The following is a 16811-nucleotide window of genomic DNA, read 5'->3' as shown; positions in this document are numbered from 1 at the left end:
TGCTAAATATACGCAATAAGTAAAGCTCACATGTACAACGTATCGACGACACCAACATGAACGAAACATCACGCACATAGATGATGATGATAATAATAATGTTTTGTATTCACATGTAATTTATATTTTTCGCGCGCGCACCAGAATTCTAGTGCATCTTGTTGTTGCTCGTCGTCGTTGCCACAGCCGCTTTTTTATTTATATGTATGTATATACTTATATATTGATGCCAAAAATATATCCATCCCAAGCATAGGTATATAATTCGCAAGTGTATTTATTTGCATACATATATATAATATAATATAATATAATAAAATATAATAATACGAGTGTGAATACGCAGTAAAGTTTGCGGTGTGTTGTTGCACTCAATATTTATTAACAAGCACGCACATTTTTTAAATTTAAATAAATAAATAAATGTAAGTGAGTGTTATTAAAGTACAGCGCAAAATGTTTTTATTTTTCAAATGTTACATAAATACATTTATCCGATCACATTTTATATAAATCATAACAACAACAATAATAATAGTAATACATCAAGACAAATAATTACGGCGTACAATTGTTGTAAACATATTATCTAATAACAATAGATATAGATATATATTTACATACGTATAAAAAAAATACATATATATATATATTGATATATATGTATATATCTTAAATGTGCGCTCGCGAACACATTTAACACAATGTCGCAAAGAGACACCGTAATTCATCTAATTGCTGGCGGGTAGGTTTTTTAATTATAATATTTATTTTATTGATAAGACAATTTTTTTTATTGTAAATTACTATTTGTTACAATTATTATAAATTTAAAACAACGTGTGTATACAGATAAATAATTTGAATAGTATAGTTTGTGTGTTTTGATTATTTATTTGTATGAATATCTTGTATTATCAGGCGTTGAGTTTGCGCATTAGTGTATCCTATTTATTCATAAGCATGAGTATAATTCCTGCTGTAATTTAGTGATAAAAATATATAAATATATTGCGGGAAAATACAAATAATAAAGTATATTTTTATAGAACTGCTGGTACTGTGGGTGCGATTGTAACATGTCCTCTGGAAGTTGTTAAAACACGTTTGCAGTCATCAACTTCAGGTTTTTATTTATTGCCACCACCTCCACCGCCTTCGGCACCTTCATCTAAACTCTCTTCCTTGTCTTCTTCTGTAACAACGTCTAAGATTTCAGAAAACTCATCAAGATTCACACCATATCATCATCATTACCAACAATACTATCATTACCACCATCTTCATCACCATCATCAAAAACCTCAGCATCAACAACACCACCATCCTCGTCATCATCGTACATGGAGCACAATCGTTAGATCATCAACCCAACACAAAATAAGGAGATTGAGTTCAACTAACAGTAGCAGATATTCTAGGTAATGTATAATTTCATTTAAAGGAAAAAATAAATAAATATTTATTCATTGATCTAGTTTTTTTATCTGCAGGTATGCTATCGCAGCTCTTTCACCACAATACTCTAGTGAAATACGTAGGAATGGTATTTCTGTTCCTACCACTGCTGGTGTTACCACAACACCAGCAGCATCAACACCTCACTTGGCCATTCGTTCCCCAGCGACCATAACCAATGGACAATATCATTACCATTCAAAACTGTTTCCATCAAAACCCTATCAGCATCACCGCCATCATCTTCACAATAGTCATCCTCCTTCACCGCTCTCACAAGGTTCACCAGGTCTCATACACTGTTTACGATATATTGTTAAATACGAGGGAGTCGGCGCACTCTTTAAAGGACTTGGACCAAATCTAGTGGGTGTTGCACCATCGCGTGCTATATATTTTTGTACATACTCTCAAAGTAAGAGTTTTTTTAACTCAAATTTACCTACCGCTCCTGACAGTGCAATGGTTCATGTTTTTTCGGCAGCTTGTGCTGGTTAGTATTTTATTATCTCTTTACATGCATATATTGCCATTGTCGTCGTCATCGTCGTCGTCGTCTGGTGAATGTATACTGCTACGGATTATTTAATAAAATAATTTATAAATTTTTTATTATCTCTTAAAAGGTTTCATGGCGTGCACCGCAACAAATCCTATATGGTTTGTCAAAACCCGACTTCAACTGGACCACAGTCGTGACGCCCCACACAATCGCTCCTCAGCTATTGAGTGTATCAAAAAAATATATAGACAATCGGTAATTATATAAATAAAATAAATCTGTTAAATACATATTTTTTATAAAAATTTTGTCCATAGGGATATCTCGGTTTTTATAAAGGTATTGTTGCTTCATATGTTGGAATAAGTGAAACTGTTATTCACTTTGTCATTTATGAAGCTGTCAAGAGCTGGCTGATAAAATCCCGCGCAAGAGATTCGATTAAATCTAACAGCAACTTTAAAGATAATAATTCATCTTCAACGTCAACAAAAACTTCCCGTGATTTTATAGAGTTCATGGCAGCTGGCGCTCTGTCAAAAACAGTCGCATCATGTATTGCTTATCCCCACGGTAAAATTATAAACTTTATCTATCAATACTTTTAAAATATTTTATACGTTTGATTATTTGTTATGCAGAAGTCATAAGAACACGGCTACGAGAAGAAGGAACAAAATACAAACGTTTTTGGCAAACTCTTAATACAGTATACACTGAAGAAAGTATTCGAGGGCTATATCGTGGTCTGACTACTCAATTAGTTCGCCAGATACCCAACACAGCTATTATGATGGCCACATACGAGTGCGTGGTTTATGTACTGAAACGTAAATTTCAGCCGTCTTCTGATAAATTCACAGGCGTTAGCAACACCAGCAACACCAGTAATAATAAAAATACTGAAAATTTATCGACTAATACAACGACATCTCCAACAAACACTACGTCTCCGTCCTCGTCATCGACACAGCTACGGTATTCTTCCAAGAATAAACAAAAGGGTGAATTCATTTCACATTAAATTATTATATTATTTTTACCTTTAAATTGTTATATTGTACAGAATAGATATAAAAAAAAATGAAAAAGAGATTAAAAAAAAAAAGAGTATAATTAAATAATATTTAAGTATAACAATTACCATCAAGTATCCCTATTTTTAATTTTTACAATATACTAAATATTTTATCTATAAAACAGTATACACATAAATATAAATATATTTTTTTTTTAATGGTGATAATTTATCATTAATAATTGTATATATTAAATTAAAGTGTGACTACAATTTGAAGCGGGTTAAAAAATCCAATAACGTTATTATAGAAATATATATTTAAAGTAATTATGGCAGGATAGAAGTTTGAATAAGTTATGAATGAATCAGAAATGTCTAAATGGTGATTAATTGCGGCTGTGTGTTAAAAATATATTTTTTAACAATTAAAATTTATGGATAGATACGTAAGTGCTGTTTATGATGAGTGAAAAAAAATTTCAGTGATGCTCTGTAAGCCATAAGATTGCTTATAAAGTATTAATGTTGATATATGCTAACATATATATATTTTTTTTTTAAATTAATGCTATCTGTAGAAATATAAATAAACAAATAAAGTGATGATGAATTTTAAAATATTATTTTAGTAAATGAAATTAAAAATTAAAAATCCTTAATTTTTTAATAGATATCGCAAACAATTCATACACTAGTATAATAATATTTTGATATTATACAATCATTTGTATGATGACACGTGGATTAGCTTGATCTTATTGTGTCTGTGTGACATAATGCGCATACATGTAAATTTTTTTTACACAAAAAAACAATTCTCGGTTTCTATATTAATGTAAATAGCTTCATATATATTAATATTTATGTATATATGTATGTATGTGTACAGAATGGTGTAACATTTGATTGGCGCTTTTACCTTATTCGATCATGCGCGTATATATACCATACGCGCGCAAATTACAACTACATACAAGATAGAAACACTTGTGAGATTTAACCACCACATCTTGGAATACTCCAGCCACCAGCAAGCGCGCAGTCGCGCCCAAAGAGCCGTTTTGGATGGTGTGATTCGTTGAAGATTATTTGTTGGTACTATTCAAAATTTTTTATTCACCCCTGTGGTAACAAGGGTTTTTATATTTTTTATTATTTTTTGTTTTTGTGATTACACGGTGTTCAAGTGCGAGATCGTTTAGCAAAACCGCGCATGCTAAATATCTAATCGTCATTATCTCTTTTATAAAAAAAAATTCTACTATTTTTTCCTCATGCTCTAATAGAAACTAACGTTCATTTGAATTTAAAAATAAATAAACTGATAATCGAAAGTATGGCATATATTTAAAAAAAACTCCGAAATTTGGTACTTTAATAAATCGCAACTTGTTGCCTTATATAGTAAAATTTATTCCACTTATGACCTTTACCATAAATATATCTGTTCTTTAAAACATTAATCTGACGTGTTCACATATATATGTATATATTTAATCGTAAATGGTAAAAAATCGTAGTAGTTATATAAATAAAAAAGTATTTACCCACAATCTTGTTGAAACTATATAAAAAGAGTGGGGATAAAAAATTTGAAATTAGTATTATCATCATCATAATCATCACAGTCATAATTGTGAGTGTAACATACGTAAATTTATCATCGCCACAGGTATTTGATCTTAATTATTTTATTACATACCCGCGCTGTTTTTTAACACACAAAATGGCGACGTCCTTGAAAAGGTCACGTGATGTTATTTAAATACAGTAGCTATTCTTGTGGAATATGGTCATATAATTTGTACGTGCGCATCATTAAGTCTGCTGGATGACGTATTGTGCGTGCGCGTACTCATTTCTTTTCCATGCATTCAATTCACTGTAATATTGTAACGCGCGCCCGAGCGCACACCTATGACACCTTAAAAGTAAATCAAAGTGGGCGGCGCTCTTATACATATATTTTATATATATATATAAATAATTTTATGCCTCATACATTCATATCTTTACACACACAACCAACAGACAGACAGACAGACAGCAGAGCATGGACATATACAAAAATAAAACAGTCATCATTTGACAATAAATAAATATATAGATATATATTTATATGTATGGATATATGTATATATGTGTTTTGTATAGGTGTGTCGAGGTGGACCGCTGTAGAGCAAACTGGAGAACTGGACGTCGAGTATTATATCTAGTCTCTCGCTCGTCACCGCCTAAGGAAATTGGAAAGTTATTCACGCGCGGACGTATATATTTAATACAGGTACATATGCATGTCTGTACCGTCTGTACATGCACAACAATTTTATAATAAAATATCAAATTTTTAATTTTACTCTTAAAATGGACATCTATTTATCAATTAACACACATAATTAAACATATATCCGGCATAGATCGTATCCATATAATTATTAGACGTATAATAACATATTTTAAATATTTTCACTCGTAATTACTTCCTATACTTTTATTGTGTAGAAGCATATCATCGGAGTTGATAAAAGATAATAATTAATCCTTGAGGAAGTATGGAAGTTATTTCAACGAGTAAATATGATGCAACATCATCGTCAAAGACTTTGGCACCAGCAAAGCCGACGTCTACGACGGCACCCAATATTGTCACACATTACACTGACATGTTTGTAAGATAATATTTTTTTTTTCGTTTTTCATTAAATATTTATTCTGTTTTTATTATTTACATAAATAAATTCATTGATTATGTGTGGACTGTTTTTTTTTTTTTTTTTTTTTTTTATTGCAGATTCAAAATCCAGAAAATTCTACAGCCAAAGTAATAGAAGGTAAAATAATTGTGTACTCACCGTATATCTTTAACTTAAAATATACATTGAATCACTGCTAAGTAGTTTTTTTTTTATCTTTTATTTGTTTTATTTTTTTATATTCGTTTATATCTTTATTTCGATATACATTTATGCGCTAATACTAATACACCTACTATAAATGTATTTATATACATGTGTGTGTGTTTATAGAAGAATGGGAAACACGAAAGAAAAAAGAAATAACGACAACTCGCCAAATAGAGACAAGAATAAAACGTCAAGTGGTTTTGGAGGACGGCGAGGTCATCAAGGATTCTGGGCCGTTTGTTACCACCAACACAACTGAGGACATTGAACAGCAAGAGCAAACAACTCAGGAGGTATATAAGTATAAGTATAATAATTTCTGACTCCTATATATATTTATTTAAAATAATTTTATTGCCGCGCGCGAGTATGAGTATAAATGTGTGTAAGTATTTGTGCGTAGGGATGTTTTTATATTTATTTATTATTCTTAGAAAAGGACTATAGCAAATGATGATAATTCATTATCACGTCGACGTGAGCGGTCTAAATCACCGTCAATATCAACAAATTTAAACGGAAATATCACACTTACGAGTGATAAAATTATTAGTGATGGTGGTGGGGGAAGTATTATTCAAAAAGAACTCAACGAAACGATTGTTAAAAGTCGAGAAGAAGTTGAAGAATTGGTTGAAACAGAAAAACGACAACATCTTGGTGATATATCTGATGAAGTATGATATTATTATTATTTATATTTTTAAATTTTATTTAGCTGGTAGATGCTAACTCGTATTTCTGCATATTTATAATTATTATAAAAAAATTTTCAGGCCTACCAATTAGCAATAATACGAAATAATAATAATAGTCGTAAAAATTTACGAATGACTTTGGCTGAAACAGTTAATCAGTTATCAGTAAACTCTTCAGAGCATATCGAACCACGGATTATTCAACACACGACTAAATCGAATAAAATTGTCGATACAGAAAAAAAAATAAAACGAACGGGGATAAAACCGGACGGCGCGATTGTTACGGAAACAAAGACAAGCGTTACGCACGAAGAAGTTATTATTTATATATAAATAATTTATTTTTATTTATTTAAAATCAATAGAATTTCCATTAAATATTTTATTTTCAGATTAACGATGTTCCGGACTATTCATATTCAGACAGGAATGACGATAATGATGACACGCCGCGAGAAACAAAAAAAGAGAGCTCGCAAAAATTCTTTAAACAACGCGATGAAGATGTTGTTGATTATTTATTAAACGGAGAAAAAATAGCTCGAGAGCGGCGTTTTATTTCTGAAATCACAGAGGGAGACAGGATTGGTGATCCTTGTAAGTTATTTTTCACATAATTTTGAGACTGCGGTATAAATTAAATATAAGAAGCCGAATAATTCTTACTATGTTTCAGATGATGACAATATCAGAACGACATTAAATCGAAAAAATGTTTTGACAAAAAAACCCTTGAGTTTTGATGAAGAAGATGAAGTTAAAAAATTCGAAACATCCAAGTGGTTGGAAAATCATTTTGGAAGTGATCATGGAATGTCATCTCATAGTAGCAAAGACGAAATAGTTCCCAGTAATCATAACGATAACAATCGTCAAGTTCAAGTTCAAACAATAAATAATAAAAGTTTTATAAATGTCACTATGAAATCATCAAAATCTCAAGATTCTAAAAATAATAATAAAAGTAAGGACACATATATTAATACTTACATCGATAAAAGTTATAGTGAACTTGATCAACCTGTGCGGTCATCAAATAAACAACAAAATGAAAGAATAAGTAACTGGTCCGAAAGAAAGCAGCAACACAATATTTCAGGTAAATATTTAATAATATTTATTAATTTTACCAAAACTTACCTTTGTATATTTTTATTAGATAAACAAAATGTAAATGGTAATTCTCCATCATCATTATTATCATTGTCATCGTCTTCTACTACAACATCATCGTACTGTAGAATTGAAACTCCACAAATAAACGGCGGAGAGAAGGAACAATTAGAGCAACAGGAAAATTTACCACCGCAACAAACATTATCGAAAAAAATATTTGAAGATTCTTCATATGTTAGAACTTCGTCTTCTAATGTCGCGCCCCATTATTACAGTGACAATACTGATAAACATAAACAACTGCAACGAAATACCTCAAATTCTTCTTCATCGTTGCAGCAGCGTTGTCATTGTCAAAATAGTAACAAAAATCATCAACAGGTACGTATACAATAATTTATTATTGTTGTTGTTATTATTAATATTGTGATTTATTTAGATTTCAGTAACAAACAGATGCAAATGTGTAACAGATGATTCAAATTTATCTTCGCCATCACCACAGTTACCACCGCACTCATCATCAGCTCATGTTATTAAGAGAACAAGAGACAATCGTAATAAAAAAATTTATCACTATCCACCCCAGCAGCAGCAACAGCAAAAACAATATCACTATCACGGACAATTTGATAATTTACAGCCGTCAGAATTATCCAACAATAGTCCACAGCAAAAATTTTGTTGCCATCGTCGCCGAAATCGTGATCGACGTTGTCGCTCGTCATCGCCGCCGTCACTTATTAAATTTTCATCTGCACCAACAATAATAAAACGTGAAAAAAAATCATCAAATAGTGATAATTTTAAGAATTCGACGCCTAATATATCAACAACGCGAAGCACTAAGTCTAAAATTGGTGAATCATTCAGACGATTTGTAAATAAATTACGATCAGCGTCTACTGAAAGAAGGAATAAAAAATCGAGTGTTAATGGTGGTGACAGTGGTGGCAACAGTGGTATCAGTAATTTTTCAAATACAACATCAGTTTCTCAAGTGACACAAACAGATGATAATAAAAATCAAATGACAACATACCTTCAATACAATTCAATAGATAAAAATATTCCCGATACCCAATATCATTACAATCAAACCGGTGATGATGTACATGACGCCATTATCAATAACGGTGACAATAAATTATCCCAAGAAAAACAAACTAAAAATGGTTCTACCGTAATAAGTAGTCCTGGTTCAGGAATAACTAAAACTATCAAAGTCACAAGATTAAACGGTCATATTGCAAATTATGATCAGTACGGACGAAATAATTCCATAACTCCAGTCCACAGATACTACATCAAAGAATCATTCAGAGGACGACAAAATACAGATCGTGACACCGGTTACAAAAATAAGTCTGCTACGAGATCACGAAAACTTCATGCTGTTAATGATGACAATAATAACAATAAAAATAATAATATCAATAACGACGATGAAATTAATAATTTTAAAAATAATAACAATAATAATAATGTTAAATATAATCAAACATTATCAAGACCTAATAACGAACCATCAACATTTCTTGGTCGATTTAGCAAGTCTGCAAGTCGACTGATGACGTCAACGCCGACTACGAATGAATATGATCAAAAAGACCGGCAAGTTACGAGCACGCAAACGTTACCTCGAAAATTACAGCGTTATTTATTAGTTCGAAATAATAATAATAATAATATTAACAATAATAATAATAATAACAATAACAGTTTGACGAAGAAAAAGCCACTGAAACCACCGGGAAATCAATTTTCATCGAGTCATAATCATTTGAATTTCATAAAATCCTCGTCATCGTCATCGCCCTCGCCAACACAATCATTCGCTCCACTCTCGTCAATGTCACCGTCCTCAAATAAGTCAATGCATTATGGCAGTATGATAAATATATCTATAAAACATAATGCACCTCCACAAACAATAAGAGAGAACAATACAGCTATGAAGATGACTGTTGGCAATAATACTGGAACGTTGCCAGTTAAACCTGACCGTTCTTATAAATCATCATTGTCACGAAGTAAAAGTTTTAATGTTCTTGAAGACAATACTACCGATGGTTACAGTAATAAAAATTTTATTGCTAGAAATTATTCACCGAGTAAAACATATAAATCAAATACACAATTGCATCGTTTAGATGAAACACCATCACCATTAAAGAGTCCCAGTATCCTTGCTAGCATAAACCGTTACAGTGGCGCCGGTGACAATAAAAATTCTAATTTTAATTTATAAAATTATTCATTACTTCTGCTATACGTACTTATACATGTATTTAATTTTATATCTACTTACGTACTAACATTTAAACTTGTATAATCACTTTTTTTTTTGCTTATAATTGAACAAAAAAAAAAAAGTTAAATAAAAACGTTGGCTACATTTATACATAATTTGTATGTAACATATATAAAGTGTAACATATACTTATAAAAAACATAATTAAAAATAATATATAATCATTTGTTTGTTATAATAATTATAAATTTAAAAATATTGACTAATTATAATTTTAATAAAGTTTTAATACGCTTGAAAGTAGTAATTTTGTAAAACATAAATTTAAGCATATTTTTAAATATTAATAACATTTAGATGTATAATTACATGGCATTTATCAATATTGAATATAAATATATTTTTTTTTTAAATTAAAACTGAACATTAATAAAAAGAAAAAAATAGAGTAATACATTCAATGCCTCTTTTTTTTATGAGTAGTTTTGTGTCCAGATGAGGACGTTTGCCGTCCAGCGGTAGCGGAAATCTGTCGGCGAATGTGCGATAGTTTGTTGTAACTGAGAACAACAAGGATAAAATTTACAATGTACGTGCTGATACATACGACGCATATGTCGTTAAGTACCCAGAGAACCCAAGCCAAATAAATGGAGCTTAAATTTGACAGAGCTGTCAAAATAAGTACTATTACAGCTAGGCCATAATTATTGAAAATATCTAAAAAGAAACGTAAACTATAAGAATACTATCGAGCTACTAATTAATTATTATTATTATTAAAAAAAAAAAAATCACATACTTAAAGCAAAAACTATTCCATAGAATACCAGTCCATAGACACTATTAGGTAAATAAAATATGGATGTTTTGGGAATAAGCCCGAATCCTTTGCCATATCTTTGAAAAAATAAAAATTACACAAAATACGAGTGTGAATGTAGCAGACATCAGACAAATTTAAAATTATAAATAAATAGAGTAAATAATTAAAAAATTATATTTACAAAAAATGCACTCATTAATTTTTAAATTTTTTAAATGCGCATTTTTAAAAAATTTAATTTGATTAATTATTTACTCTATTTATTTATAATTTTAAATTTTTCTGATGTCTGCTACATTCACACTCATCACAAAATGCGTATAAATTTAATATTTATATACTATGTCTAAGTTTATTTAAGTTACTAAATATTAAATATATATTTTTTTAATAAACTAAGTATATAAAAATTGATGGTATCCTTACTCAGACATAAATGCTCGGGTGCAACTGACGTGTTCACTGATATCACACATTGCCATATAATTGTGATCTTTTTCCTTGGTCGTTTCAACAATATAAGCATAATATGATAAAGACATACCGACAATGCAAGATGTTATTATTCCAGCATTTATTTTGTCCAGCTTTTTGCTAATTGTGCTGGCGGATGAGAATTGCCTAGAGGCAACATTACCAGACGTCGTCATTGTTTTTATTTGGAATCTTTGTTTTTTCTACTGAGTTTTATTTGTTAAACTTAAACTTGATGATGCCACATGCTATTTAATTGCCATAGGGAATTGATGATACTTTGGCAAACGTAAACAAAGTTATAATTTTTATAATGAGTAGACGCAAATATGTAAGCTTTTGCTGGACATCTCGTCATAGATGCGCAAGCGTATTGATAACATGATAATAACTTATTTATTATTTAAATCACCCTTTGCATGTAATGTGGAACTCTCTCGATCCAGTCTTTTGCTTCTTCATATCAATACCATCACCATCATTCAAAACAACTCGAGTTGCGCAGTACTAATTTTAGATTTCCTGACTTACCATCAGATTCATTTAACATTAAGATGCAGTTACTTGATATATTTTATTATAAAATCTGCGTAATAAAATTTTAATAATTTTTTAAGAATTTAAAATTGTTGTGGTTTTAAAATTTGAATGTCGGCAAAAATAAACATCAAGAGTTTTTTTTTTTGAACATAAAAGTACTTGCGGACATGGTGGCAGCAGCGGTATCATTCCAGTTGGTACAATTTGTCGCCCACGTCTGTACACTCTGTACATGCTCTTTTCATATAGGCCCTCAACATGGTACGTTCATATATTTTTTAATCCATTTACATCTAATTATAAATAAACAAATTCATATATATTTATTTTGCAAAATTATCAGTATAATTTTCTATCCTTTTTAAAATTATTATTTACAACAAAAAATTAGTATTTAAAATATGGTAAATTTTAAAAGAGGTTATGTCTTTCTTTACTTTTATTTGTCAATTAATTTTTAATTTTTAATTTTTAATTTTTAATTTAATTATCCCTTGAAAACTGGAGCAAATTTTTTTTTTTTTTTTATTGATTGATATTTAAATTTAAATATTTATAGGCTCGAGGACCTAAGCACCACTTGAAGCGTTTACACGCGCCCAAGTCATGGATGTTGGATAAATTGGGTGGTGTTTTCGCCCCCAGACCATCAACTGGTCCGCATAAACTCCGGGAATGTATTCCCTTGGTTATTTTTCTACGCAACAGGCTAAAGTATGCCTTGACCAACTCAGAAGTTACGAAGATTACCATGCAACGTCTGATTAAAATTGACGGCAAAGTTAGAATTGACCGGAACTATCCTCTTGGATTCATGGGTAATTATTTATTTATCACCTTAATTATTTTATATGGCCATTTCGAAGCTACGATTATAAATTAATTTATTATTGTAGTCAAAAATGGGCCAATATCAAAGCCGCTTTTAAGGTCACTGGCTAAATTTATATTATATTTCTTCAGTATTACCCAAAGTGGATACATTTATTTTTAGAATCACTACAATTCTTTTTTCAATCAATTAATTTATTTATTTATTTATTTTAGATGTCGTAACTATTGAGAAGACTGGTGAATACTTCAGATTAATCTACGACGTGAAAGGACGTTTTGCTACCCACAGAATCACCGCCGAGGAAGCAAAATACAAGCTATGCAAAGTACGTAGAGTCCAAACAGGACCTAAAGGTATCCCATTCTTGGTAACACACGATGGCCGCACGATCCGGTATCCCGATCCAGTAATAAAAGTAAACGACACAATTCAATTGGATATTGCGTCTTCAAAAATAATCGACTCAATTCGATTTGAACCCGGTAATTTGTGTATGATTACTGGTGGAAGAAATTTGGGGCGTGTTGGTACTATCGTAAGTCGTGAACGTCATCCTGGTTCATTCGACATTTGTCACATAAAAGATGCACAAGGGCATACTTTTGCTACTCGGTATGTAATTTAAAATATACTTGTACTTAAAATAATTATATGTTCAATGAAACATGCTATTTATTGTGTTATTGATTTATTGTTATTGCAGATTGAACAATGTTTTTATTATCGGAAAGGGAACAAAGGCCTACGTGAGCTTGCCCCGAGGCAAAGGTATCAAGCTTTCAATTGCTGAAGAACGTGACAAAAGATTAGCAGCCAAAGGTGGCAACTAATTGTAATGGTATGGGTGGATTTTTCTAATAAACAAATTACCATCTCCTGGAATTTATTGTCTTTTCTTTTTTATTTATTTTTATTTATCATTGTAATTTTATGGTACAATTTCTACTAAAAAATCGAGTATTATATAGTTTATCGGCATAAATAATGTGCATCCATAATTGAGTATAAGTAAACAACGAATATATTTAGATAATACAAAAAAAGAGGATAGTAAATGGCAGTATGATAAATCTTGTAATTATTTATTGGGAAGCCAAATTTCCGAGCTCAACTCCAATTCTTGACGTAAAAGCTGATTGCATCTTTCGTCTCCATACTTACCAAAGTCTCGATGAACATCTTTAGCAACTTTAATAAATCTGCCGTCAATAAAACGTATAGAATTAATTAAATTTCATAACAAATATTAAATTTAAAAATAATAATTACCTTTGAATAGATAAAACATTATTTTTAATTTCTCGTTCGGTAGTCTTGGTTTCTTTTGTACTGACTGGATGTTGAAATTCAACATTCTCCAGTAATTTACAGTTTGTAAAAGGATATGTACGAATCCATCCGCCTTCTCGGATCTTGGGATTGCTCCAATCTCGTCCATTGTCCCAGACCAGTGTACCAGAATTATTGTTATTTAATTTTTGAGCTGAATTTAATCGTTGACGAATATTTTTTTCAAGGCACAAAAAATTGTAGCGCGAGTTACCATAATTTTCATCCGCGCTCGCTGAATTTCGGAACTTTAAATAAATAATTAACACTTGGAGATAATTTTAAAAATATGTTAATATTTTAAATACTTACCACATCTCGGTTATTTGAACAAATGTTTACAAAGGTAACGGCATTGTTTGAATTTAATTTACATGATTGCTTTGCTGAACATCGTGGCTTATAATACTTGGAAGCACAATAATCATTATCGATACTCTTATTATTAGGCGTTGTTGACCAAATTTTGAAAAGTGAAAGACCGGTGTTACATACCGGCAGTCCCAACAAATCAAATAGATCATGGAGAAGCGGTTTTTTAACTTCAAAGTCCACTTCGCAATCATTTCCAAGTGCTGGACTTATATTTACCTGTTAATAATACATTATTATTTTTATTCACATTAAATATTTTAATTATAATTTATAAAATATAATTAATTGTCAAGAAAACAAAAACCTCTAAAAGCCAGGGCTTGAGATCCGCGTCAATCAAAACGTCAAAACCAAAAAATTCAAAACAGTTGGAAGTCTCGGGAATGCCAGCAGTTTGACTAATAATTGTAAGTGTTATAAGACAGGCGATTCGCTGCCAAAGGAACCAGTCGTGCAAGCCCGATTGATTCATGTATCTCCTTAACTGCCGGAAACTCCATTTCGAGCCTTCATTCATATAAACAATAGATTTTTTAAAATTAACAAAGAAGCAGATGAATTTTAAATTTTACCTGCACCGACTCTCTCTTTCTTTTGTGAGTATCCCGGTCCCAGTTTATTGAGGGCGAAATTGGTAAGATGTCGAAAGGGGTCGCTGAGATTATCAAGCGAAAATTTTTCAGTTGCAAAACGAGCTAGACCTTCATTGTAAATATAAATCACAAGAGGTTTGAACGATGGGACACAAACGTACAATCTCAAGTCAAATTTGTAGCCGCCAATAAGAAGAGGTCTCTCTATATATCTTTGAACAACCGCAGTACTGTCATACGTCAAATCACTCAGCCTCTGTTATATTCAACAAAAAAAAGGAAGCAATAGTCACATCACTTAATTTACTGCGGTTTCATACATTTGATGTGGTGATGTATAGATATATTTATTATGTATTATTAATAAAACAATACCCGAAATAGGAAAATACCACGTCCTTGACTCTGTCCAACAGGCTTGCATATCCACACCCGTTCGTCCTTCTCAGAGCGACTGCAGTCTGCCGCAAGTTTCGTGTACTCTGATGGAAGATTGTATCCTACCGGACTGACGTATTTAATGTGATAGTTGCCAACGGTATTAAACAATATCCAACTTTTAAACTTTTTATACAAACCTGATGTCATAAATATTACCATATATCTGTCTCATGCATTTTAAATGCCGTACAAGATTGTCTTTTTTACATATCGAGCTGCCCTTGGGTATTCGGTTTATGAATTGTCCCGGCAATAAATTTTTGTAGTACGTTGTACTGAACCCCCCTGATTTCCACCACAGATTCCACCGGTCTTTCAGGGTGCTGTTGTCCCCGGTATACTCCCTCCATCCGCGTTCTACACATACCTGTTTAAATTTTAAATTCACAATAAAATATAAAAATATATTTATTATTGTTGACAAAAATTTACCTGTACAAGTAGATTAGGTCCACTGCCATTGTCGTTGATTCTAAAAACAAAAGGTCCATCGAGGTACTTATCGTTCATTTCACGCCGTGGAGTCCAATTGTGACTCCCATTTATCTAAATATTTTTTAAATTCTAAGCCATACAGCACAAAATATACAAATATCTGTAAAATGTAATGATTATTGAAATGAAAATGTCAATGACGAAAGTGATGAGCCGTAAGTAGTCGCCTTTAAAAAAGGTAAATATTTTTTTTTAAACCGCGGAAACAACAACAACAAGTACACGCGAGATTAGCAGTTGAAAATCCATTTCTCTATATCTTTGCTAACAAGATAGCGTTTTAAACATGCAATAGTAACTTAAATATTAATTCTACAACTTGCATACATATATTTACTAAAATTTATATATTTATTCATCACTCGATAACTTTATATACAATTTATTCAAATATTATTTATTCAAATAACAGTTGAACTCTGTGAGGTGTTTAGTCACTGAGGATGATCGACATACGATTCACCGATCGAAATTCAATATAAAATTAAATGTCATTGCCCGATGACTGAGTCCTACCGCAAACCAAATTCTATCACGACTATTTACCTCAAAAAAAAAAAAAAATTATGAGATGTTTGTCGGTATTTTTTAATAAAATCTCGCGTGCCCAAGCGATCAAGCCAGAACGCGCAAGGTTACTAAACGACTGATCGATGGATCGTCTCTATCTTGAATTGTAGATTTTGGGAGCACGACCGCGGACGAACGAGGACTTGTTTCCTCTAACGCAATGCAAAGTAGACTGCTGACTGGTGGGTCGCTTGCTGGCTGGGGGTTGACGTTCCAGTGACGTTCCTCCTGCTGCTGCTCTGCTCTGGTGGTTCTTGTAAACTTTTAGACCTTCGTGCTGGCAATCTTGTACACGCATTACTGATGTCAACCCCAATGCTCACAAGACAGACCTTCTTTTATTTATTTACCCGGATTCACGCGATCAATGTCGCGTTC

General features: G+C 31.4%; 5 protein-coding genes and 1 non-coding gene across 10 annotated transcripts; 4 read left to right on the top strand and 2 right to left on the bottom strand.

Annotated features, from left to right (window-relative positions):
• The first annotated feature begins 549 nt into the window (after positions 1 to 549).
• LOC130668394 (solute carrier family 25 member 36-A) lies at positions 550 to 3601 on the top strand. The gene is made up of 6 exons (XM_057470671.1): positions 550 to 745; positions 1050 to 1421; positions 1494 to 1951; positions 2085 to 2215; positions 2278 to 2533; positions 2602 to 3601. The coding sequence occupies exons 1-6, from the start codon at positions 705 to 707 to the stop codon at positions 2982 to 2984; spliced, it is 1641 nt and encodes a 546-aa protein (XP_057326654.1). The 5' UTR covers positions 550 to 704; the 3' UTR covers positions 2985 to 3601.
• Positions 3602 to 3944: 343 nt separating this feature from the next.
• Positions 3945 to 9952, top strand: LOC130668393 (probable cyclin-dependent serine/threonine-protein kinase DDB_G0292550). Of its 3 annotated transcripts, none has more exons than XM_057470670.1 (11): positions 3945 to 4076; positions 5136 to 5265; positions 5484 to 5650; positions 5773 to 5812; positions 6011 to 6177; positions 6319 to 6561; positions 6661 to 6900; positions 6978 to 7182; positions 7262 to 7684; positions 7745 to 8082; positions 8141 to 9952. In XM_057470670.1, the coding sequence occupies exons 3-11, from the start codon at positions 5534 to 5536 to the stop codon at positions 9950 to 9952; spliced, it is 3585 nt and encodes a 1194-aa protein (XP_057326653.1). In that variant the 5' UTR covers positions 3945 to 4076; positions 5136 to 5265; positions 5484 to 5533. The 3 variants fall into 3 exon arrangements, with proteins under 3 accessions (XP_057326653.1, XP_057326651.1, XP_057326652.1); XM_057470668.1 differs by having other exon boundaries at positions 6008 to 6177; XM_057470669.1 differs by lacking the exon at positions 3945 to 4076 and adding an exon at positions 4635 to 4653 and having other exon boundaries at positions 6008 to 6177.
• On the bottom strand, positions 9940 to 11865 carry LOC130668399 (vitamin K epoxide reductase complex subunit 1). Its single transcript, XM_057470677.1, has 3 exons — positions 11208 to 11865; positions 10758 to 10855; positions 9940 to 10675 (listed from the first exon to the last, which is right to left on the bottom strand). The coding sequence occupies exons 1-3, from the start codon at positions 11429 to 11431 to the stop codon at positions 10413 to 10415; spliced, it is 585 nt and encodes a 194-aa protein (XP_057326660.1). The 5' UTR covers positions 11432 to 11865; the 3' UTR covers positions 9940 to 10412.
• A 51-nt stretch (positions 11866 to 11916) lies between these two features.
• Positions 11917 to 13512, top strand: LOC130668396 (40S ribosomal protein S4). Of its 2 annotated transcripts, none has more exons than XM_057470674.1 (4): positions 11917 to 12056; positions 12355 to 12613; positions 12843 to 13242; positions 13334 to 13512. In XM_057470674.1, exons 1-4 carry the CDS (start codon positions 12054 to 12056, stop codon positions 13458 to 13460), a joined length of 789 nt encoding a protein of 262 aa, XP_057326657.1. In that variant the 5' UTR covers positions 11917 to 12053; the 3' UTR covers positions 13461 to 13512. The 2 variants fall into 2 exon arrangements, with proteins under 2 accessions (XP_057326657.1, XP_057326658.1); XM_057470675.1 differs by lacking the exon at positions 11917 to 12056 and adding an exon at positions 12181 to 12199.
• LOC130669202 (small nucleolar RNA SNORA16B/SNORA16A family) lies at positions 12645 to 12781 on the top strand. Its single transcript, XR_008990135.1, has one exon. It is a non-coding gene; the product is annotated as a small nucleolar RNA SNORA16B/SNORA16A family (small nucleolar RNA).
• Positions 13513 to 13641: 129 nt separating the features above from the next.
• Positions 13642 to 16805, bottom strand: LOC130668395 (probable tubulin polyglutamylase TTLL2). Of its 2 annotated transcripts, none has more exons than XM_057470672.1 (9): positions 16410 to 16805; positions 15801 to 15963; positions 15506 to 15735; positions 15303 to 15435; positions 14907 to 15183; positions 14639 to 14841; positions 14272 to 14550; positions 13900 to 14207; positions 13642 to 13829 (listed from the first exon to the last, which is right to left on the bottom strand). In XM_057470672.1, exons 2-9 carry the CDS (start codon positions 15876 to 15878, stop codon positions 13709 to 13711), a joined length of 1629 nt encoding a protein of 542 aa, XP_057326655.1. In that variant the 5' UTR covers positions 15879 to 15963; positions 16410 to 16805; the 3' UTR covers positions 13642 to 13708. The 2 variants fall into 2 exon arrangements, with proteins under 2 accessions (XP_057326655.1, XP_057326656.1); XM_057470673.1 differs by having other exon boundaries at positions 15801 to 15914.
• Between the last annotated feature and the right edge of the window lie 6 nt (positions 16806 to 16811).

Source organism: Microplitis mediator, chromosome 5 (assembly GCF_029852145.1).
Source record: "Microplitis mediator isolate UGA2020A chromosome 5, iyMicMedi2.1, whole genome shotgun sequence".
Classification (NCBI taxonomy): domain Eukaryota; kingdom Metazoa; phylum Arthropoda; class Insecta; order Hymenoptera; family Braconidae; genus Microplitis; species Microplitis mediator.
The sequence above is the reverse complement of the archived record's forward strand: the minus strand, read 5'-3'. Positions and strand labels throughout refer to the sequence as shown.